The 23,770-nt window shown below is 40.4% G+C and overlaps 1 protein-coding gene across 1 annotated transcript; it reads right to left on the bottom strand.

Moving 5' to 3' along the window:
- Positions 1–359: 359 nt before the first annotated feature.
- Positions 360–23,082, bottom strand: STAT4 (signal transducer and activator of transcription 4). The gene is made up of 21 exons (XM_010157787.1): positions 22,981–23,082; positions 22,113–22,205; positions 20,175–20,253; positions 18,525–18,610; positions 17,487–17,638; positions 16,134–16,292; positions 15,159–15,251; positions 14,257–14,316; positions 12,853–12,870; positions 12,680–12,773; positions 11,483–11,527; positions 8,929–9,012; positions 8,553–8,651; positions 7,179–7,314; positions 6,118–6,170; positions 5,343–5,437; positions 4,790–4,926; positions 4,189–4,380; positions 2,935–3,001; positions 2,355–2,463; positions 360–454 (listed from the first exon to the last, which is right to left on the bottom strand). The coding sequence occupies exons 1-21, from the start codon at positions 23,056–23,058 to the stop codon at positions 428–430; spliced, it is 1,956 nt and encodes a 651-aa protein (XP_010156089.1). The 5' UTR covers positions 23,059–23,082; the 3' UTR covers positions 360–427.
- Positions 23,083–23,770: the final 688 nt, after the last annotated feature.

The following is a 23,770-nucleotide window of genomic DNA, read 5'->3' as shown; positions in this document are numbered from 1 at the left end:
GATTAAACAGAAACTATTTAACACAATAAATCCTGTTTTCCCCAGACACACTCTTGTATTTAGTTACCTTTCTATGCTGTTTACAGAAGCAAAATGTTTTTTCCTATACACCTGTATTTACAGCACACCTATGGACAATAATCCCGCAAGTAAAATTTATCCCTGTTGGACCCCCCTGAAGTCAAATGACCTCCAAGACACAAAGGATTTGGCCTTTTATCACTGAGGGCAGCAATTCTGACTTGCAGGAGCTGATCTGTAGTCCCTAGGGAGACTTACATGGTATTGATAACAGAAGGAGGCCCAAGAATAACATCATAATGGTTTCCAGGAAATGCTGATTTACAAAGATGATGAAAAAAATATTTACTGTGTCTTTAACCCACCCAGTGTTCACAGGATTACTGTTTTTTCCAGTCTGTGGGCTTCAGTCAGTTGAGTATGGAGAACTCAGCTAGAAGAAGAGAAAGAAATGGTTAGTGTCATGGCAGTTACTGCTGTTCATCAAAAATAACTAACTGCAGATGGAACTTGTCTGGCTCGAGGGTCATAACTGCAGGGTCATTTTGCCTATCTAATGCAAACGGGCAAGGATCGGAGGATCCTGTTTCTAGTTCTTGACAAAATATAGGCACACTCCTTAGAAAACATGGTGTGGGAAGAAAGTGCAACAAAAATATAAAATTTTATATGAACTCTTGTTCATATAGGCTATGGATATGTATAGCAGGTCTTTGTTTTCCCAGTGGGTAGGCGAATCTGGAGAGGGGGGGAATAGAAGGGAATTTGGCTGCAGGAAGTGCGTCTTGCTAAAACTGAGTTGTGGGGTGTTTTTTCCTGCTGCAGACTGCACTCTCGTTCTCTGCATCGCACACGGTGCTTTCTATTGACATCTCGTGGAGGAAGAGTGTAGCTTTAATAATGCAGATTGTCTGCTTACTGTACTTGGGCAGCCCTTCCCCAAGGTATATTATGTTGTGAGAATTTGGGATGATAAAGAAAAAACCCTCTGTGTTTTCCTCATTCCCATTTAGCAAGGTAAATAAACTGGAAAAAGGAAGGAATTATTAAAAAAACTTCCCCAACTGTTTTCTCCCCTAATTTCTAGCAGAACTTGAAAACTCTTCTAGCCTCCAGAAATCCACCTACCATTTAGCAGCACTGAACCACTTCTCTAGCACCCTTAAAAACTGCAGCACGACTGTATTTGCCTCTCCCAAGTCATCACCAAACTTATTCTTTTTGTGTGGTTACAACCCCAAAAGATAGCGATGGTCACAGCTGACTTAGAAGCTCTGGACAGAGCTGGTCTGAGAATTACTGTGCGTGCTAGAAGTAACCAAAAACATTTGGAGCCTGATGATAAAAAAACCGAAGCCAACTATTCTTTCCTCTGCCAAAACTGAAAATGGTTTGTGAAAACTTCACAAATGCAGTGTAGAGGATCAGAACTGTTTTCACATGTATAAACCAAACAACAAATGGGCTGGGGACATGTTTCAGATGAGGTGTGGTAGGTTTTAATGCACAGTTTTTACTCCAGCTAGCATTTCAGTTTTAGCTGAAGAACTAGTTTGTCATGGGCGCTATCAGGGAAAAAGGCAAAGAAGCAGAAAAAGGTATTTTGCTCTTGAACAGAGCTTCGGCTTGGTGCATATGAAGGATATCCTTTATTTATATATAAAGTTTAACTGTGCTTCCAGTTGTGGGCAGTCCGGGTTCTGATTTAGTTTTTTTCTGTTGGTGGGGGAGGAGGAGTGTGTACAGAGGGGCATTTGAAGGGGAGTTGACAGGCTGTTAAATACATAACCGTTTTAAGTTCATAAATCACTGAACATGCAGAAAACTAAGAGCTAGTATCAAAAAAGGAGGTTTTCTTTTAAAGTGGTTTAAGCCAAACCGCTGCTGTTTCCTGATAGAAGCCTGCTGGACAAATCCCCAGTGGGTGAATATCAGGGCTGTAAGCACTCTGAGCCATGACGATCCAGAACACAATTTCTAGTCATTAAGTAAAAGAGGAAAATATTTTTAACAGGACACTGGTACAGTGGTTTCCCAATCTTTCTATATACTTAGTGAATATTAGTTTCATTTGCTAAAAATGTTTAGTTGTCTCCCAATTTCTCAGTTTGGTACCCCATGTAGAAAGCTGCAGCACTGAAAAGTTGTGCGTTTGCTGAATCGGTTATTTTTATGTCCCTTGTGCAGCTTCATTTCAGAATGTAATACAGCAAGTGCTAAATGAGCTCTAACTTTTTCATAGTTGTACAAGCAGCCTTTTTTATAACCAGCATCCGTTGTACACATCCTGTTTGCTTAGTATTAACTTATCAATGGAAGAGTTGGCAACGTACGGCAGTCTCGATCACTGTGGGACTCAGGTGTTCTCTCAGCACAGCATAAACGCTTGGAGACATTGGAAGAAGATCTGATGGAGAAGGTGGATCTGTAGAATCATTTAAGCTTAAAAACAAAAACCACAAAAATGATCTTAAAAGCAACCTAAATCCTTCTAACTTGATGCACAGCAGTGGAGTATGGTGAGTGCTTGTTTAGTTAGGCCTGCCTTGGGCTTGCTGGTGGCCCTGTAAGCACATGCCAACGGCCTGGTATATGTTTAAAAATGTAGGAGACAGGACCAAGGGTAAAGAGACTAAATCTCAATCTGTAACATCAGCTGCTGGAGACAAAAAGGAGACAGCGAAGGAAAAGTAGATCAGAGTACTGTAAAGTCTGCATCCAGTTTTTACAAATGCTTTGCCACATGGATGGGAAAAGCCCTGTAGAAGTGAAGTTCGTGGACAAATGAAAAAGTGTTGTGCTGCTATCTCAAACTATTTGAATAGCAGAAGGGAGGCAGGGAAAACCTTGAAACACTATGTAAATTTAATAAAAATTACATTTGAAGTGTAATAAATCTGTAAGGATACTTACATTTTGGACACTGGGATAAATACGGAAGGAACGTAACCTTTGCCGCCTCCATCTGAGGGCTTGGAGACTAAAAATCAATATTGCAGAAGTTAATTATTGCCTAGTAATTTTATTATTTATTTGAAATGGATTATCTGCTTTAAGTGTTGCAGGCCATAATATATTTTAAAAAAGGAATGTCCCTGCTTATGCTTAAATAAGCAGCTGTAAAAATGAGGGGAATTCCTGAGATCAGTCTTTGGGTTCAGGTCTTAGTCACATAATTGACTGTGCTCCCGTAGTATGAATTGCCATCCCGGAATATAATACAGCAACTGATGACAGAGATCTTGTTAGGGCTTCAGAAGCAAATACACTGTGACTCTACAAGCTTGGTATTCCTAGGTCTCTAGATTTCAGTTCTGTAAGTGCTTGTGTGGAGCTCTGTCTTTACAGATGCTGCTTCAGTGATGTCTTTTGCATGAAATTAAACATATACAGGAACTTGTAGAGGATTGGAGCGTTACACAAAGTCCTCTGAATTAAAATAAAGAGGAACAAAATATTTGTGGCCCACAGATATTTTTGAGTAGTGTAGGAATTTGAATTCAAATGGAATTGTAACCTCTCATACTGAAAGTCCAGAAAAAAGTGTACTATCTGTTAAAAAAATCCAGGCTTTGAGGGCTTTTTTGAGGGAAAGTTTCATCTACAAGTGGCCTGAGTTGTAACTTGGACAAGAAAGGGCATGGGCCTGAACATCTGGAGCCATTCTTGTCTAGACTTTTTGTATTTTTCCAGTGTGGTTGCCAAGGGTTATACTGCTGCAATAAAAGCAGGTCTTCCTAAGATCTTTGGAAAATACAGAATTCCTTGAAGTTAAAGAGGCAGCATGCGACAGTGTTATACAATTATGAAGCCAATAAGCAGGATAAATTTTCAACTTCAGCTCGTTTGAACACCCCAGCACTGAATTTTGCAATGCATCGGTCAGGGAAAAATTCCTGGGGTTTGACTCTCTCTACCCTAAGATCTGTTTTTAGCTTCTCTTAAACCTCGTTGTCATCGCCTCTAACGTGACCTCTAAGGCCATGGATATAATGGCAAAATGAAGTGGTCTAAATGATAGACACACGTTAAAACAGCTCTCTTAATGATGCCGATTAAAGGAGGCATCTTAATCTGCTCCCTTCCTCCTCCCACCATGTTCCTCAAATTGCCTCTTGACTTTGCAGCTGCTCTATAGAAAGGATAAACACAGAAATGGAGCCCAACCTTCATTTGGCTGACAGCTGTAGTGTTTGCCAAAGGCCTTATCTTTGGGAATGTCTGGATACAGATACTTCAGAGGGTTTTCAGGAACGTTGTCTGCCATAATAACTTTGTAATCGCGCAGTATGTCGGCGAAAGGCAGTGCAGATAAGCGACCTTTGTTATAGGGTTCCACCGAATGAAATGTTACGTCTCCTGTAAGAATACAAAGGCACCGTGACCGCGGGTGAGTGGTAGGTTGGCATCTGCAGTTGGAACGTATTTTTGCCTTTCTCCTGCAGTTTACACTGGCGTGGGTTTTACCTGCTTGTACCAATGTTAGCAGCTTTCAAGTTACACTTTCTGACAGGTGGAAAGAAATTTAGAGCCTGCAGTAAGCAGACCGACCTCCTAATGAGCTTATATAGTTAACATAAAGAACCGAGAGGGAGACTTTCAGAGTTTTGGTTTGTATTTCAGTAAATACGATACTTGTATCTTGCCCAAAACCATGCCAAGACACAATACATGTCAATTTTACTTTCAAACCAAAGAAACCGTGGCTCCTGTATTACAGGTGTGTTGCTGAGTTGGAGGTTTGTTATTTTTTTTAAATTATACTTACCGTTTTCTAACTGATCCACCCAAGTAAAGGTAATTCCACCCAGATTGCTTTCACTAAACCTTAATAAAAATGTTCCCGGTGTCTTGTCTTTGAGCAAAATTCGTTCCTTCTCTTTGCTTACAAATCCCATTACGTACCTGAAGTATAACAGGAAATCAGGGGTTAGCTTTTGGGAAAAAAATACAGGCTTCCATCTGCGTAATGCATCTGGCCAATCTCTACACAGGTGTTCAACGCCTGGCTACAAAAGCCACGTAAGGTCTTGAAACTGTGACCAAAGCTTCATGGGATTTACATCTTGAGAATGGCATTGAGCTCAAAGTACTATGAAGCATGTTGTACGCTGACAGATAAACAGCTCTAAACCTGCATACCTGAGAGATTCAACAGTGTTCCCTTTTGTCAGGAATTTCCAAAAGTTATAAATGGGAAAAGGGAGAAAGAAGTATTAAACTCTCTGCAAGTTCTCTTCCGCATAGCTAAAACTGAAAGGAGCAAAGAAAACAGGCAAAGCCAAGAGAGGTCAGTATACAGCAGTTTACTGGTTGCTCACCCATCAATCCAAAGAGGAAGAATGTGTTTTTTAATTAAGTCCAGGATGGCTTCAAGCCAAACCCAAAAGGTAAAAGACTTTCCAGGCAAGTGTTCCTAATGGTTAAAAAAAGAAAACAAACAAAAACAGGAGACACAAGAGGAGAATTGTGAGTGGCGGGACCCAGCATGGCTATCTCGGTGTCTTATGAACAATGTGGTTTGTTCAAGCGAGACTGGCAGATCTGAAGTGCTGTTCTGAGTGACGTCTCTCTTCCTGCCTGACATAAAACCAACTGATTTTTAAGATATGTATTGGAAATGCCTCATTTTTCAAGGGAAAAAAAAAGATTACATTTGTTGTTTCTTCCTGGTTATGAAATTACATTTTGAGAGAAATGATGACAAGAAAGCTTAACGTCCCGCCAAGGTCCTATACTTGTTTAAATGATGTAGTTAATAGGAATAAAACATGTTTACCCTTTTCCTCAGTAACCTGTCCCTCATCAAAGTTCCTGAATACATCGACCAACTTGAAATAATTTAGGTCATAACTGAGCATGTGAAAAAAATTACTGTATGCTTTGATCGCATAATCTGTTGATCATTTACAGAATGGGCACACTATAATGACACTTCCTGAGAGCAGTTACTTGTTTACAACGAATGTGATTGCGCCGGGCTACAAGTACCACATGGGGCAAGCGGGAATCTTAGCAGTAGCATCAGAGAGACAGTTACGTATGCATGTGGGCGCTAGGCGAAACCAGAGTCTAATTTTACTTTCCGAACCATACCTTGCAGAACTTTGCCCAGGATAGCTGATAATCGTTGTAACTGACTTGTTGTCCTGAAAGGAAAAACAAAACGCAAAACTAACCAACAAACCAAAAGGATGAGTCTATTTTTCTGAATTTTTGAAATCAATATAGCTTGGTATCTGTATAGTTGTGGAGGGAGAAGTACAGTACATCCAGACTTGGAGAGGGGCATGCTAAGGGCCTGTAGATCAATTTTTCTGTATCCTTTTGAAGCAGCTGATAATGGTAGTTTTGGGAATATTTGCCTACAGTAGTCTGGGACTTTGTTTCTTCATCACTGCGTGCTCAGTTTCAGTATTTAGCCCAAGTGTTACTTCTCTTGGCCTCTACTCTATCTGGAGGTTTCATGTTTTAAGAATTTATTTTTCCTTTCTTATGACTCTTGTTGATTTACAATGGCACCTCTCAACTTCACTACCTCCACTAAGCAAGAACTCTCCAAGAAACCATCAGGAAAAGTGACTGTTACCCAGGGAAGCCAGTCTTTGCTTCCCAGCTTTGAAAGCAATACAGGCAGAGATTCCCCCAAGCCTTTGACAAATGCTGCTGTTCTTGCCCGACGGCAGAGGTATTGTTACACCCTCTGCTTGCAGTTTCTTACAGCTCACCATATATTTGATAATTGTTTCTCTTTGCCACGCTGTCACCAGTGAAGGCTGGGTCCCAGAACTAAGCAGACACCAAAGACAGTACTTAAAATGAAACAAAGCCCAAACCAAACCCCATAAGCAAGCAAAAAGACTTCCTTTTGATTTCAGATGCGTGAGATAATTACTTGCTAAGGAAACAAAATAACATCACTTTTCAGTGTGACTCTGATGCCCTCTTTCTTCAGTTTAGCAGCCTGGAAGTTCAGAAGTTGAATCGCTTTGTGGTAAGAATAAGCTGACGCGTGCTTTTCTTTAAAGACAGAAATGTCATTGTGGCATTTTTGAAGTCTGCTTTGGAAGTGGAGGTCACGCCTAAAGTCATTACCTGTAACTATGGAATATAAGAGCCCAAAAGCAAATAAAATCTCTCTATTTCTACACACTTACCCATAAGTTTCTCTGCCAGCATGTTGAGCTGCTCAGAATTGAGTCCACGACCGACATAGGATGAAAATTGCCAGCTCAGTACTTCTAAGAGCTGACTTAAAGTGGCAGCAGGGGGATTGTTGAAGAAAGACAAATTCTGCAACAGAATTAATGCTTTGTTTAGACAGCAGCTGTGAAATACACTGCAGGCTGTAAAAGCAGGGTGCAAGTGCTTGAGCAGAATCTGGAAGTGTTAAAAATGGGGGTGGGGGTACACTGGGTCCCCCCCACCTTGCAGCCACCCAGCAAGGTCCACTTGGGTGCCCGAGCAGAGCTGTAGGGGGAGAGTCCATGTGTCCATCTTGGATGATAAAATACCTTGCTGTGCTTCTGATCTCGTACGTTAAGCCAGTGAAAACAGGCTTATGTCCTGTCCAATAACTGCAGATATTCTCACTATACTTTCATATGTTTGGTGCATGGAAACCTGAAACCATTACATACTTCCATGGCGATATGTTGTTGAATCATTTGGCTCATCTTAGTTTTTCATTTGGTTTCTGGACTGGACATGTAATGACATGCTGAAGACTGCAAAAACTCTTTGGAGTACCACAGCACGATGACAAAGTCCAGGCTGCTGGTCAGCTGGCCTGCCATTGTTCTTAGGTGCCCTCCACAGTAAAGTGTCTTGCCCTTTCTCTCCTCCAAACATCTATGTGACTGCCACTAATCCCTGACTGAAAGCCTGAGAGCTGCTGACAGCACTATTCTGCAATCTGCAAACACTGTAACAGTGACTGAACCTAAAATACGTGCTGAGCCAGCTGAAGCCTGAGAAAGAATGATTCTGCTCATAGTTAGAGCCCCTGGATAACAGTGACTGAACCTAAAATACGGTTCATAGTTAGAACCCCTGGAAGGTGCTACTTGGCACTTGTAATCTCCTCCACAGAAAGCACTAGCTCCTATAAAATGCATGAGGGACAGCAGCATTTAAGTACATAACAGACTCACCTATACACCTACTCTGACAGTTCTGAATTGTACTAGTAGAATTATTTTGTAGCATGTACAGTTTTGGTCAGCTGCATCCAAAGAAGACAAATTCAAACTAGAAAAGTTGGGGAGAAGGGCTATCACCTTTCCTTAGTTTAAGAACTACTACTTTAGCCTACGGAACGGAAGGCTGAGTGTGCATATGGTTTTATATCTGGGCAGGGAGCAAAAGATAAAGTGAACAACAGTAAAGTGTGATGTTGGTAACAGCGTATGTGAAGAAAATAAGGGCAGTTTAAGAGGAAAACACAGCCTTTTTATAATGAATATATATGGTAATCAAATAATAGAAACCTGAAAATGCAGCAAGTCCGTACCTGCATACCGAAGACCTACCTGAGGATCGTTGGTTGACAGATTGTACCAGATAATAGAAGCCCACGCGTTGGGTAGTTGGCTGACATTGGAAATCATCACCACGGGCAAAGAGCTGGTCTGGTGGAAAGAATGAATGCAGTATGTAAATGCTGTTGAGGGAGGTGTTATGTTATAACATAACACTGTTATGCTTTGGTTTTTTAGCCCCTTCTTCCTTCCCAAAGTGTACGCTTCTGTCCAGAAGCTCTGGATATCTTGCTTCTGCTTACGGTTACTGCTGTAGATAGCATCTAGGATAGACAGACTTATGGTCTGGCCCTACACAGTGGTGGTTCTATAAGCTGCTGGAAAATGCCTGTTTTCTTGCCCCGGAAAATCTGTCTAGAATACTCACTTCCAAATTTATAGTCAGTCCATACAGGCAGACCTGTGTTTCAAAGCTGATGGAGTGCAGTTCCTCTGTCACCATGTGAGGGCCCTGAGGGAGTAAGTAGGTTATTTAACACTGTTTTAGTGATCTGCCTGCTGAGGTTACACAGCTTGGAAAGAAAACACATATCAAATATAAAAGTAGAACAAGAAGGAAGTGAAGTAAAGAATTTGTTTGTTAAACTTTGACATTAAATTAGTCCAGAAGTCTGGTGTTCTTCCCTAACAAACCTATAAAAAACCCTGTGACATTGCTAAAGCAATACTTTTAAGCTTTTAATTTTTGCTTTTAACTTTTTCTAAAATGATGCTTTTAAACACAGATTTGCACACAAAGCTAACAGACTATTTTTCTGTATCTGATAAAGATTGTTGCCAATTTTTCCTAAAGTTTCTTCACTGATTGACAATTCCAATTTAAACAGAAATGATAAAGGAGAAACAAACTAGACACAAACCGAAAAGCCTCAGCTTTGATGACAAGTAAGACCCTCATCCAGGAACAGGGCTTTCTTTTAAGTATACTTAGATGGTACTAGTTGAAGGAGTAGAGGCCTAAATCATTAATCCAAAGTAAATCTGGTATTAAAAACTTCAGCTTTTCTTGGATGGGAAAAAAAAATTCTGTTTGTCATAGTTGATTGAAGTTTGTAGTACGAGAGTTTTGTTTTGACCAAAACATTTTTTACAAACCAGCATAAAGATCCAAATCTCTGCCCCTTGGGAAACGGGTCTTTTGAAATAGGCTTCCAGTGCCAGAAGTCAAAGTATGGAAATCTATTTGTCCTTTTCCTGTCTGTTGCTGCTTTTCCCCTCTCCATCACATACTTGTTTTTGTCAGACTTTTTAAAAAAGAAACAAAATGTGAAATCAAAATGCTTACATTTACTGAAATACTCCACTTTCAGTCAATGTAAATAAAACCACTCCTTGGGAAAGTGCCTTCCGGCCTTATCTTTCCCATGGAGCACCTCCTCCAGGACATGTACGGGTCACTGTAACAAGACACGCTGTAAATGAGGGATTGAGATAACAGCAGATCCTTGGGCACCGGAATAATAAATCTGCCTTGCAAAGGGAAAATCCAGCTTGGAGCTGAAGGCTTTTCCATGAAATGCTCATTCATCAAATGAGCTCAGATGTTTTAATGCAGGTAGAATCTAACCAGCTCAACCTGTATTGCTGATGCAAAGTTGAAAAGGATTGGTGAAACTCCCCTTCTCCCTCCCTCCGTTAATGATTTATACAAAAAATTTTTCTCATGGAAAAATCATCTAGGCAAAAAGGTGTATGTCATCTAGGCAAAAAGGACTTGCCTTTTTACTAGGCAAGTCTTTCTTAACAACTACACCCTCGGCTTACTAAACATCCTATAACAAACTGAGTTTTTAAATTATTATCATTGCTGTTAATCAAAAACTCCAACTTGCTCATACTAACAGTGACTTCACAGACTGTGATTTGACCAAGGAGAAGCTCTGTTTGAGGAAATCAGTTAGCAGTGAGCCATGTCACAGCTCTGCTGTCCTAGTTGTCCACAGCCCTATGTGTTTTATACAGTGACTGAGGTGCAATGAGTGAAAGTGGGAGTAAAATCCTACCAAAAGGAGAGCACCTACATTCTTGCATTTGCTTGTCTTGATGCAAATAACTTTAAGTAGTAAAGTAATTGGGGGGTGAGCCTAGAGTTTCAGTCTTGCTAATCAGGTTGCAGCTTATCCATTCAGACACAGGGTGTGAAGCGTGCTCAAGTAACTTCTGCTTTAGGTTTTTGGTTAAAATTCTCCATGGTGATCACGCTTTTGCTTTGTACTTAAAGACTGCTTGTAATAACTGTTGTGCTTGTATAACTACATCTATTTGGGCTGTGATATGAGCCATCAACCTGTAAAATTCTATGATTTTTATTCTTGTATCATTGGCTGCAAGCTTCTGTCTCGTGCTTCAGTCAGAGATTTGTCTGCATTTGGCTATTAAATGGCCAAATCTCGGATCTGCTAAGTACCTGCTGGTTTGTTGGGGCTGAGGTGTCATAGCACAGTGTCACCACAAGAGGGGAACATACGACCGGATTCGGATGAGTATCGGTAAACTACACACATGCAAAGATAATCATACCCTTACTTCAGCTGTAAGCTTGGCCAGCAGAATATATATTTAGAGAACTGTTCCCATAGGAAAAAGTTCTTTCAACGAATAACCAAAAAAGCTTTTTTTTCCAAAAAGTAAATGATCAAAAAAGCAGCCTTTGAGAGGAATGTATACGTTCAGATTATTACTTCCTACCTTCGACTGTAACTTTTTAAAACTACAAATTTAAGGCTTGTAATTATAAGGCATGTTCTGAAAAGTCTTATTATACTTCTACTATCATATGATAATTGGGTCCTATACTTACTCTGAGGCTAATATATATTTCAAAATCTAACAACCTTTGGTTGCTCTCTGATTTAAATAAAATCTAATCTGAAATACTGGTGAGAGTAATCAAAACTAAAATGTAAAATAAATCCACTAACCTCATTTCCTTTGCTTCCAGCACTCGATTTCATTTCTTTGGGTTGCTGTATAAAGCAAAACAATATTTACGTGCCAAAGAAACTACAGACAGAATTATGTATAAAGAAGATAATTTGTAACCATGGTGTTTCACGACGTTAGTATAATATGATTTCATTTACAGTATACAAATACGCCCAAATGAATGCTCTGACACTATGCCTTGAAAAGCCTATTCAGGGCTGTCGTGGTTTAACTCCGGGTAAAGCACAAATTCACTTGTGCTTGACTTAACCCAGCACAAGTGCATAGTCTTTTGATATGTTTTGAAGATTTTTTTTTAAGAAATTTAACGTAACAAAGTGTTAATTAGGGCGCTTGCGAAGCATATAATACGAAGAAGTGCTAAAGACCGTCAGTCTCCATCTCCTTTTGCAAAACCGTGCTGTTGCACTCTCTGCATCTGTGGTTAAGCCAAAAAACTACCATAGGTGAGGGAGTCTAGTGAGAAGGCGTGACTCGCTGGGGTATCAGCCAAGTTACAGAGCACTGCTGCTGCCTCTCCGAAGACAGTTACTGCAGGCACTAATTTCAAACAGACCTAAAGCATCCAATTATATATTTCCCCTGGACAAGGGTAAATAGGGTTGGTTGGCTGGCTTGTTTGGTTTTTTTAACAAAGTTCAGTTTCTGAGAAGCTGTGTAATTCAATGTGATAGGACAAGAGGAAATGGCCTCAAGTTGTGCCAGGGGAGATTTAGATTAGATATTAGGAAAAATTTTTTCACAGAAAGGGTCGTCCAGCAATTGAAAAGGGCTGCCCAGGGATGTGGTAGAGTCACCATCCCTGGGGGTGTTTCAAAGCCGTGTAGATGTGGTGCTTATGGTCATGGTTTAGTGGTGCATTTGGCAGTGCTAGGCTAACAGATGGACTTGATGATCTTAAGGGTCTTTTCTAACCTAAACAATTCTATGATTAGTCTTTTCCTACTCTGCCATTAATTAGGACTTGCTTTGTCATTTCTGTGAAAATATATAGTGTTATTTTGTGGAATGAATAAAGTATGGAATGGGACAAAGAGGTTCTAGGCGTAAACTTGCCGTATAAGGAAAAAGGAAATGAGTTGACAGTAATACAGTTCTTCTTGCATAGTTTTAAAAGAATCTTTTACTTTTTTACCGGAGGAATGTGACAGGAAAAAAGCAGTCAAACTTACCAAATGCCGAAATTCCACCGACAGGCTTCCATTTGCAGATTCATCCATGTTCATTGCTTTCACATGCGTTCCACACAGAACGAATCTACGATTACTGCGGAGGACATCACACTTACGTACTCAAATAATACTGTATTGGATAATTTATGAAATAAGGTATTTTATATTCTTACCTTACAGTTGAAACATTCCTAAAATAAAAGAGGGGGTGGGGGGAGGAAACAGAAGATGGATCAGTAAATATGTAAGCCGTAACTTGGACCGAGAAACGTATCTCAAGGTGATAGTTTGTCTTGTCAAAGTTAATTTGTAATACCAATACAACTGCAATTTTTAAAGAACTGAAATTTGTACTGTCCAGTTAGACTTTTGCATCTGGCCAGATGCAAGTAGTCTATTTCATCTAGCATTTTCCTGCCACTGGAACGATACGTGGGTATTCAAAGCTAAAGTACTACCTAATTGCTCACATACCCATGTTATGGGACAGTACAAGCCTGCCTAGAGAGCTGGTGGTGTGCAGGGAGAGCATGTGCACAGCAGCAAATAGGACAGTACACAGCTTGTGAGAGAAACAGTCCTGGCTTCTCTCCTGCTGCTTCCTCACCAGGGGTTTTCCTTCCTTCTTTTGGGCCAGCTCTATGTCCGTGTGGTCAAGGCATTTTTTAGGGGCCTGCAGAAGCACAACAGCCAGAAGAAGGGGAAGTAGCCAGTACCTGTGGCTGGGGATGGCGGGCAGTGAGGACTTGCATCACCTTTGCTAATTTTGAAATCGGACCTTGACAGCAGGTCGTGCAGAACACCGTGTTTTCTCATGCTAGGGTGCCCTGACCTATCTATAACCCAGCTTGCTCTACTGGGTATTGCTCAGAATAAAACACCTTGCTGAGAGAAGATGCATCAGCTCGAACAGAAATACTCGAGGCAACATTAACACTGTTTTCACAAACAGCGTAGACAGGCTCTGAGATGCTTTTTGCTCAGGAAATTATAATGAACCAAAGAAGCTGGGGATCCTGTTTATTTGGGACCGCTGTAAGAAATAATGGGAAGACAAAGGAGAACCAAAGACCTTGGAAAGGAGGAGTTTATATAGCAGTCTTAATTTCAGGCAGGGGTAAAACTCTGTAAGCTCCATAGACGCTAATTACAGCATGAGCTTTTCAAGCTCCATGTACTACTCGGGGCAGCTGCACTGAGGGTACTGGGGCTATTAACGCAAGCAGAGATAAGTGGTATTTCAAAACTAACTGTCCCGTGAACCCAATACAGTTTTGATTTAAAGTTTTTGTGTGATGCTGCTGTTTCAGACTGATGAATCTTATCTAAGTCCTGAAACAAAGCCTAAATGGACTTCTTGCCTCCAATTTGAAAATATCAATTAGACATAGCTGCTTTTTTTTGAAAGACAATGAAATCTTCCACATTAAAAACCAAAAAGCATTACCCTGATGTTAACATATGTTTTGTTTTGTTCCCTTTTCAGAGCAACTTGTAGATCAGATAGGGTAGTAATTGAAAAACCTGTGTTGTCTCTGTAGGGAGAGAGAGAATTTCTTCACATCAAAGTTTCTTACTTGTCAATAGTTGCTTTCACTCTGATCTGGTAGTTCAGCTCTGGCAATTTAATTAGCAACCTTCAAAACAGAAAATGTAAAAGTGAGTGTTAACAGAATAAATTTCTTGCCAGAAAATATTGGAGACCAGTAGCTCCACACCAAAGTATCTGAAATTATTACAGTCCAAAACCAGACTAGGCATCTAGGATTATATCATGATTTACAGGGTTGTATACTCAGAAAGAGGAGCTGGGCTGTTCCAGGTGTTCTACCCTCCCTGCAAGTATGGGGTAAAGTTAGTATGAGTTTGAGGGAACGGCTAGAGAGCCCACAAAGAAGAAAGAGTTAGAAGATGGATTTGTATAATCTGACTGCACCGTAGATGTATGCGTACGTTCCTGTATGCACCCTTTCAACACCTCATACCCTCCATGCATTCTTTTAGCTGTGAGGTGGAAATGAGGTAAGAGTTCCTCTCCAATCTTTGCTCTTTTCACAGTCAGGCAAGGAGCTAGTGGGAGGGAAATAACCTGTTGTTGATTCACCAGAGCCCCCCGAAATGTGGAAGTTTCTCTTTCCTAAGTGCAAAAGTGGCCCTGAGTATTCTGATGTTGGCTTCTATGATGTGGATCATTATTTACTCAGTTTGCAAAGTCACTGAAACAAGAATTTAGTGCATACAGAACCCTGAAGGTGGTGACTTTTGGCCACAATCTGCCTTTCTTCCTCACACTGATTTACTCTTCATTGCCACTTATTACGAGTGACAGATTCTGTTGCCTTTATATCCCCATTCCAGAAAAACAGACTGGAGTCTAAAGGATCTCTAATACAAGTTGGTCTGCTTTGCTTTCTAGATTATTCTAGGATAAAATACAGTAAGCAAATAGAGGAGTTTATATGAGATTTCCTTTCCTTACCTTAACTTAACAGTGAACTGTATTAATGTTTTGAGAACCATGGGCCTCTGGGGATGGGTTGGCATGCAGGGCTGCCTTTCAACCACGAAAGAACTGTGTGAAAAGAAGTGAAACAAATAGTTAGGAATACACGTAAAGAAACAGCTGTATTAGGGGGAAAAAAAAGTGCTGGTATCTCTTAGAGACTTATTTCACTACAGATGCTGAAGTGGGAGGCATGTATCCCAAATCCCAGTTCTCAAAATAGTCCAGTGATCTAACTTACATCTGAATTGTTCCCATAAGAAACAGATATTTGCAATACATTAAAAATCAAACCGAAACAAATTCCATAATCCTAAAATACCAGGCTGATAAAAGTCTGAAAGATGGAGGCTTTTGTCAGAACCAGAAAATAGAGAATGAAAATACACTGAACCTGGCTCCAGTGAAATTAAATAATCTTTCTATCCTTTTTCATTTTTTATATAGAAACACCATTGACCATGTTTTGCTTTCAGATAGTCATGTGTGGTGTATCTCTAGTAGAGTCAGTACAAAAGGCAAGAGGAATGATGATAGCAATTTGTCTATTAATAGAAGGGTGAACTGGGGGAATGTCTTGGTGAGGAAGAGGAAAGACAAATTAACACCTGCCAGTTTACTTAAAAAAAACAAACAACAACCAAAAACCAACCCAACTTTTCTCAGCAGTATGTACATAATTCCTACAAAAATAAGCGGAATTTGTGTGTTCATTTAGAGTCAAAACATGATCACAAACCCTTAACTGCTACACACAAGAAGCTGCCTGGCACCTTCAGCTTCTTGGAGTTTTCATGACAGCTGTCATATTTTTATATTGGAAACTCAGTCTTTACGATCCTCTAAAACTTTTTTTTTCCTTTTTTTCTTCTTAACAATATGCTCTTATTGTTGCCACTAAATCTGGGTCAGTTCAGGTGAAGTTATGTACATTGACGATGGCTTACGCACTTCCGGAAAAGATTGTAGAGCAGAAAGTTGACTTTTTCCAGCAACTGAGGTCTTTGCACTGGGATGGGGTCCCCGTCGTAAGTCAGTCTGGTCAACAGCTCATCCAGTTTTTCCAGTTGCCTTCTAACTTGAAAGAGACTCTCTGCCAACAGTGTAAAACTACAGCAAGACAAAAGATTAGTTTGCAGTCTTTCATGTCAGTCATCTTGTGGAACATAATGGCTACTGAAGTTCTTGCGTGGGGACAACAGAATCAGTACCGATTGGTGCTTTCTAGCTTTATCCTAACTCAAGCCCATTAATTTTTTTGTTTACAAGAGTATATAAATACATCAGGCAGATTACCTGCTTTATTTTCAAAGACAAACATTTATGCAGCAGGCCTCATCAAAAGCAATGCAACACTGTCTGTGATAATTTGGAAGACGTATATACGTGGTCCTGACGTTTTACATGCAGGGCACTTGGGCCAATTTTAATTCTTTCCTACAGCTCAGAAGTTTTGAAAAATATAATCTTTGAAAGGATAATATTTATACAAAATGAGAAGTTCTTAAGGCTGAGGAAGTGTAAAACAATAAGGAAAATCAAATCCAAACACTTGCTAACAGTTTAATATGGTATGTGTGTATAAAATCATGCTTTTTAAGCTATTTTTAACATCTTCATTGGAAAAAAAAAATCCCAAACTTCAGTCAGGAAAAAAATCCCAAACCAAAAAAAGGCAAAAAATACTTTTTTGCTTGAAACCTAAAGAGGTTTGTGGTTGTCTTCCTTCCTTTTTTCTTCTTATTCACCTTTTTCAGAAGAGCATTTTGATGGGAGAGAAATGACCGGGACATTGACATTCTCTGGCCGCACTATCTTGTTAAATATAATGCTATTTTCTTTCTATTTGCAATCCCCTTTAGAGTTGCCACCACAGAGACTACTGCCATTCAATTCCTGTGTAGTCTGAAGTCTGGAGGAGTGATGTACCCAGTGAGTCAAACCATAAAGTGTCTACCCAGCTCCTGCGTAGACAAAACTCCCACTGTCCTCGGTGACAAACTCAGTCAGCACAGTACTTACTCAAGAAAAACTCCCGAGAGGGTATGTCATGTATCTGGAACAACTGTCATACCAACAAATGAGCAACTGCCACGGCTCAGGCTCAGCAGTTCACTGTAATGTTATTAATTCTGGTGAGAGAATGTTGTCCACCAAAACAAATTGTATGTTAAGTTACCTACTTGCTTAGCTGCTAATGAATCTGCTGGTGTTGCAAGGCACCAGATCTAAAGGAATGATCATTTCATGTGCAGCAGACTTCCTGTGGTTTTCAGTGGAAACACAAGCTCAAGGCAAGTTTACCAGTTCTGGAGCTGATCAAGCCCACCATGGAGAGGACCCCCAATGCAGGCAATCTGCTGCCGTCTCTTCCAGTCTAGCAGCTCTTCAGTCAGCATGTTGCTCATAAGCATATCGATTTCATGAATCACACGCCCTATTTTACTGAGTACTTCCTGTAAAATAGGAAAGGTGTCGCAAATTGACCACAGGGAACAGCCACAAGATTCAGCAATTATCATAAAGTGCTGACTACATTTATTTTTTTCAATTGTTTTGAAAGTACCCCATATTCAGTCCCTACCACTTCAGCCTCCTTAACTCAGAGGTGACTAGATGCATCACCATTTGTACTTGAGATTAATTCCAAATCTCTATGAAATTGTCCTCAGTAAAGCTGCCTTTTTTTTATTGTGAGGGGGGTGGGAGGCGGGATGATTGCAATCCTTGTGGGCATAACACCTCTAAGAAGTTAACACTTGCAAGCACTGTCAAGGTCAAAAGGTTCCCCTTTGTCTTGCATCCTATCCAACGCATTGGGTTTTTTTGCTTTCTTTTAAACGTAAAGAGTACACAAACTCAAACAAACGGCCTAAATGTACTGTTTTCTGCGCCAGCAAAGAAGTGGTCAGGGGAATATGTGTCATATTTGCACGTCTTGGTTGCTGAACACAGCAAGGTATCATTGGTGGATTGTTGGGGGCTTTTTATTTGTTCTACTTTCTTTGAAATTCTTAGATTATGTTTGCTTTGAATACTTTTTATTTAGTTTAAAAGCTACAGATTGCCAGCTAAGTACAAAAGAGGTCTTGTGAAGTGATGCCCTCACTTCTAAGGCGTGCGGAACCATATTCTTGGTTGAGCCGTTACTTAATTGCCGATTTCTTAACTGCTAGCCAAAATTACCCATACCCACCCAAACCTTCTGTGGATTTTTAGCTCCCATGCTATTTGCTGTTTCTGTGAGGAGAATTTTGAAAGGCACACGCAGCATTTCAAAATTCAGTGTGGGAATAAGGGGAGAAAGCAAACGAGCCACAGATGACAAAACATGTCACTAACCTTTCTCTTGTAGTCTAAAGTATTGAGCATTGCCTGCAACGCCAACATTTCCTGTTTAATGAGGGCGCTGTTTTTGTCGCTCTGCTCTGCAGGGGATGAAAAAAAATCAGTATGAGCGTGTGGGTGCATGTGCGGGTTTGTAAGGGGAGGAGTGGAAAAAACCACGACCAGACTGCAGCATGAAGTAGTGAAAAAATAAACTGCAGGCATCGGTAGATTATGCAATAGTGTATTTAATTTGAATGGACTAACTTTAGTACAAGTTTAAGATAAGGTATTATGACTCCGCTCTTTAGATGTGTATGTGGAACAGGAAAGGGTAGAAAACTGATGGGTGCTATCTAGAAATGTATAAATTTCTTACTCATGTGCATACTCATGTGCGTTACGTACATCTGGCTTGGATCAATGACTGACTGTACGTTACTGAAATATGCTCGCGGTGTCAGCTGTTAGACTGAAGCTCTATGGACCTGATGTGAATTACACATCTGGCTGAGAGAAAGGAGGTTAGATGTTTGAAACGGATCATGTTCAGCACCGTGGGGATTTCAGCAGCCAGGAGTGCCGGTCACTGGGTACCCCCCTCTCCGTATCTTTTTTCCTTCTCTGGATCCCTAAGCTTGCCACATGCTCGTTCATATGCAGCTCCTCCCTTGCCCTCCCCTTCCCTTCCCGTTTTGCTCTTCTTGCACCTTTCATGCTACCTTCAAAAAAGAAATTGGTGCCAACTGTGTCTCTGCTAAGCTCTGGATTGCCACCTTCCCACCAGGTTAGGGTACATGTTTCAATAGAGGCGGACAAAAAACGTATTGTCAGCCCAGCCAGAGCAGCCGCTCACAGGGTGGTGTAAGATGCTGTGAGCTGGCTGTGCTGGTGTAGAGCGTTTGTTGACACAGTGAAATTTTAAGCCCCAAAAGTCGTTTATGTAAGCATGTTTTATTTTGCAAGTGAGGCAGGCTTCATCATCTGCATGGTCAATAATTATGATTTGTCTGATGACTGACAACTCATTAAGCCATGGCAACTTGATTTCTTCCAGTTGCCTGCCATATCCAGCCTTAAACATCTAGGATCAACATGTTTAAGAACTTGGATGTTTCAAGCCCAATATCTTTCCAGTGAGATAATATGATGATATCTGAGCAGACACAGGTGGACCTCAGTTTCTTTTCTGAAAAAGATCATGCAAGGACTGTTGCCATGTGCAGATCTCAACAATCACAGGCTGGTCAAACATGCAGTCAGAGTGCTTACCAGCTGGTTATCACCACTGTGGTCAACAAAGAACAGAAAGCCAAGTTAGAGGCTAAAAAATCAGTTTTGCACAACGCTACTCTGGGAAATAAGAGGCTCTTCCACATCCTTCCAAGGAAGGGCTATGGCAAAGGTGAGGAAATAGAAAAATAGGTTCTTTAAATGAAGAAAATTACTTCTTTTCATGCCACTATACAGCTTATCTATAAACAAATAACTTTACTTGCTCAAAGGGATCCTGTCATTATGTTCCAAGACTATATATAAACTCAAAATCCATTTTTATATTTAGATGTATTGTCTGGGTAATGCACAAAACCCCCTGATACTGGGGTCTAGCTGCAGGATCAGACATTTCCTAGAGAATCTAAAAATTATTATAAAAACTCTTACCTAAGCTTTGTATTGTTTTATACCTAAAGTCAAATTCCTCTTGCAGGTCTTCCAAGTACTTGACATCTTGGTCAGTCATCTTTCCCAGGGAAAAGAAAGTAGAATTATTTGGGTGCTCACAGTGATGTAAGAAGGAACTTGTTTTGTAATGGAAAAATGCATAATGTAATATTTTCCTGTCCTCCCATCTGAAAATCCCTAAGCAGTCTGGGGTCTCTGGTTTACTATCTTGTAAGCTTTAAAAGAGATGGCTGGATTATAAATGCATGTTCATAACTACTGATTTATTTCACTTGTTCTGAAAGCCAGCTATTATCCTCTGTCCCACTGTCAAACACTAGTTGCTAGAGCTTAACCACTTCTTGCTTACGGGTTCAGTGACATAGTAGAAAGTAGGAATGATTACATTTAGCCTGAGCTAAATTGAAATTATGATGCCAATAATATAAGTCTCTTCTTGGAACTTTAAAGCAGGGCAAATGGATAATTTTGCACTGAATTTGAGGGAAATTGGAATGGGATTTGCAAAGTCAAGAAAAGTGGAGCCCGCGACAGGAGCAGAGCTTGGAGACTTTACAGAATTACTTAAGAATTTGGTAAAGAAATGAAGCATTTTTGCTGCTTTGGCTTTTTGCAAGGGTTTGTTTTGATATGTACTGCAAGAAGTTTCAGAGGTGTTTTGTAGTAATCAAAAAATGGTAATTCAAAAAAAGACACGTCAAAAGAAGGAAATAATTTGGTTTACTTTGAAGGTCTGTTTCTGTGCTGTTTATAGGAAGCTTTGATTCTGCCAACAACTCGTACACAATCCTTTTTAGTTCCCTGAGATATGCACATTAAGTGTCTTGTGAAAATACAAAAACTCGTTTGCTAAATTACGACAGAATTAGCCATTTCTGTTTTCTCTTTATTTTGGAGACTAAACTTTTAAATGATATGTTTAAGATATGAAATTACATACACAAGGAGCTGGCTGATTTCTGTGTTCAACTTAATTACCTACTAAAAAAAACTTGGATCTAGCAGTCATTCTCATTTTCAGTGGTCTTTCAGGGACGGCTGTGCTTCCCCACAGGCAGAAGGAGCAGGATGGTAGGCTGCTGGGCTGCAGCTTTGCCTGCTTTTGCTCTGCAGCTCTCATCTTACAGTTTACAGATGGATAGAGATCTAGTATCACATTCTTCTAAAGCTAGCTTTATCCTTTTAAGGGTTTCATCTCTCTAACCCTTCATCCCCACATAGGGAGACAGAGATGAGAGAATGCTGCTAGAACCTCTTTCTAGTGTACCAGAAGTGTTGCTCTTGAATGGCGCATGGACAGGTATTTAACTTCAATTTGAGTCTGCTGCAAAGCTGAAAGTGGGGCTGGGGTAGCAAAAAGGCTGTAGGTAATCTGAATCCTTATCCTGCCTTGACCTGACTGGACAGGTATTCTCTGGCTGAGCTTTCAAGGCCTCTGTGGGACACAGCTACAGGTTTGGCTCAGCCCTGCAATGGTATGGGAAACCCCTGGAGAACTGTAACCATTGGCTCCCAGTGTTCTTCACCACACGTAATTATGTCACGTAGCCTTCGGTTGTACAAAGATGACTCAGAGGTCACGAAGGCTAGCTACTGCTGACCCAACAAAAAGAGGTGAAGTTGCAGAAATACATTTACTGAACCTCACATCTTGTTAGAGACACTAGGTATGTTGTTACTGCACTCAGTGGTCCGCCTGCAACTCACACAGGATGAGTGGGGCAGCTCTCACAGTGAACCCAGAGCAGCTGTAAAAACCTGAGGATACAGGTCCTGGGATGAGGTCCTCAGAATCTTGGAAAATTGTTGGCGCAGCTTGTTAGCAAAACTGCTTGTGCTGCCCAGCTTAAATGTAGTTCAGGTATGTCTGTATGAAAATCATGGCTGTGTAAACAGCAAAAAGGACAAAAAAAATACCTGAGCGCTGTTCTTGATGGCTGACACTTTGTGTTCTACGTTCCGTTGTCGTTCTGAAACCACAGAGTTCTGCAGAGACTTTTCCAGTGGCCCCTGGAATACATTGAACGGATAATGGGTGGATGAGTAATAATAACCAGTGACAGTAATTGTACTGCAAGTTGTAGCATAGAGAGGGAATTCAGAAGCTGGTTTCAGCCAGCTGGAGATTTGTATGAACAGACAAATCTGTGAAGTTCCACAGATATGAACAACGTACTGCTTTAACTTTGAAAGCCTAAAGGTGGAAGGGTGTGGGTATACTGCGAACATTAAACATCTAGTAAATTAAAGAAACTGAAACACAGATCATTAGGGTTCTGAAAAAGACCCATGTCATAATACTCATATAAGAACACGTATTACATCCGCCGGTGATGAAACAACATATGTGACTTCAGATTTCTGCCTGAGTTTTAACCATATAACAGTTTTCCCAAAATAGGTTTTATGTGTAATTACAGAGTTTCATTCTTCAACCAACATAAAAACTTGCAACATATCGGATGGAATGTCTTTTGCATTGCATAATTAATAGGAATTAGTGCATTGCATAATTTAAAGTATACACATCTGTTCTGCAAAGAATAATCTCTTTAGACCTTTCCCACAGATTAATCTCTTTGAAGATTAGCTGTGACACAGAAGTCACATTTAGCAACATTTGCAGCAGTAGAGCCACTAATGAAGTACAAAGAGGAGTTTAAAGGGCAACATTTGCAACCCCTAGTGCACACAAATCACTCTAGTGGGATGAGAGGACAGGATTTGGTCCTAACAGCACGTGAGCAGATTAACATGGTTAGATTAATGAAATGCAATTCATTACCTGCACAGGCATGCTAGCTGCAGCCAATATTCTTCTTTCTTCTCTTAAACAGTTTGAGATGATTACCGCTATATGCATGGGATTACCATGGTATTTGCCCTGCAAGCACAGATAAACACAACTTTTAAAAATTCAGAATTGAGGGTGTCCGTCTGGAAATCACAATGTGTTTCAGTGTCTGTGAGCTACGGCTTGGTGCGGGAGGAAAAGACTCCCCTACTCTTCTCCAACATTGGCAGTGCTGGCTCAGCCTTGCAGTGCGGCCATTGTCACAAAATATTCTCAGCAACGTTCTGCAGAGATTATAAAGATACAACTCGGAGATGTACATCATTTGACGATGAAATTGCTCCACTGCTAACACAGCTGTTTTGAAAGGGCTTTTCTGTACGCCTATTCGGTGTGCGATTTTATCACGTCTTCCATTTTCAGTAGGATGTTGCCGTTAGCATGTAGCACTTCTGCCAACAGAAAACTGTAAGCATATCAACACAGTAATGATGCAAGCAGAAAAACCTCAGCATAAAGCGGAAGACTTAAATTTTCATGTCTAGGAACAATTTTTCTCCTTCAACAAAAAACATGCCCAAGATGAAGGAAGAAGCCACTCTTGTCCCAAGCCAAAGAACCAAAAAATGCTTCTGTTTTTACACCACCATAAATAAGGTGCAGAACTGCTGATGCGTGACTGAGGACCGAGCACAATTTGAACAAATATTGGTTTGTGTTGTATTTATCAAATTGGAATGATTGAGGGCTGTCGAGCAGCATCTTTCATGGTGATGTATTT

This window comes from Eurypyga helias, unplaced genomic scaffold, assembly GCF_000690775.1.
Source record: "Eurypyga helias isolate BGI_N326 unplaced genomic scaffold, ASM69077v1 scaffold908, whole genome shotgun sequence".
Taxonomy (NCBI): Eukaryota; Metazoa; Chordata; class Aves; order Eurypygiformes; family Eurypygidae; genus Eurypyga; species Eurypyga helias.
The sequence above is the reverse complement of the archived record's forward strand: the minus strand, read 5'-3'. Positions and strand labels throughout refer to the sequence as shown.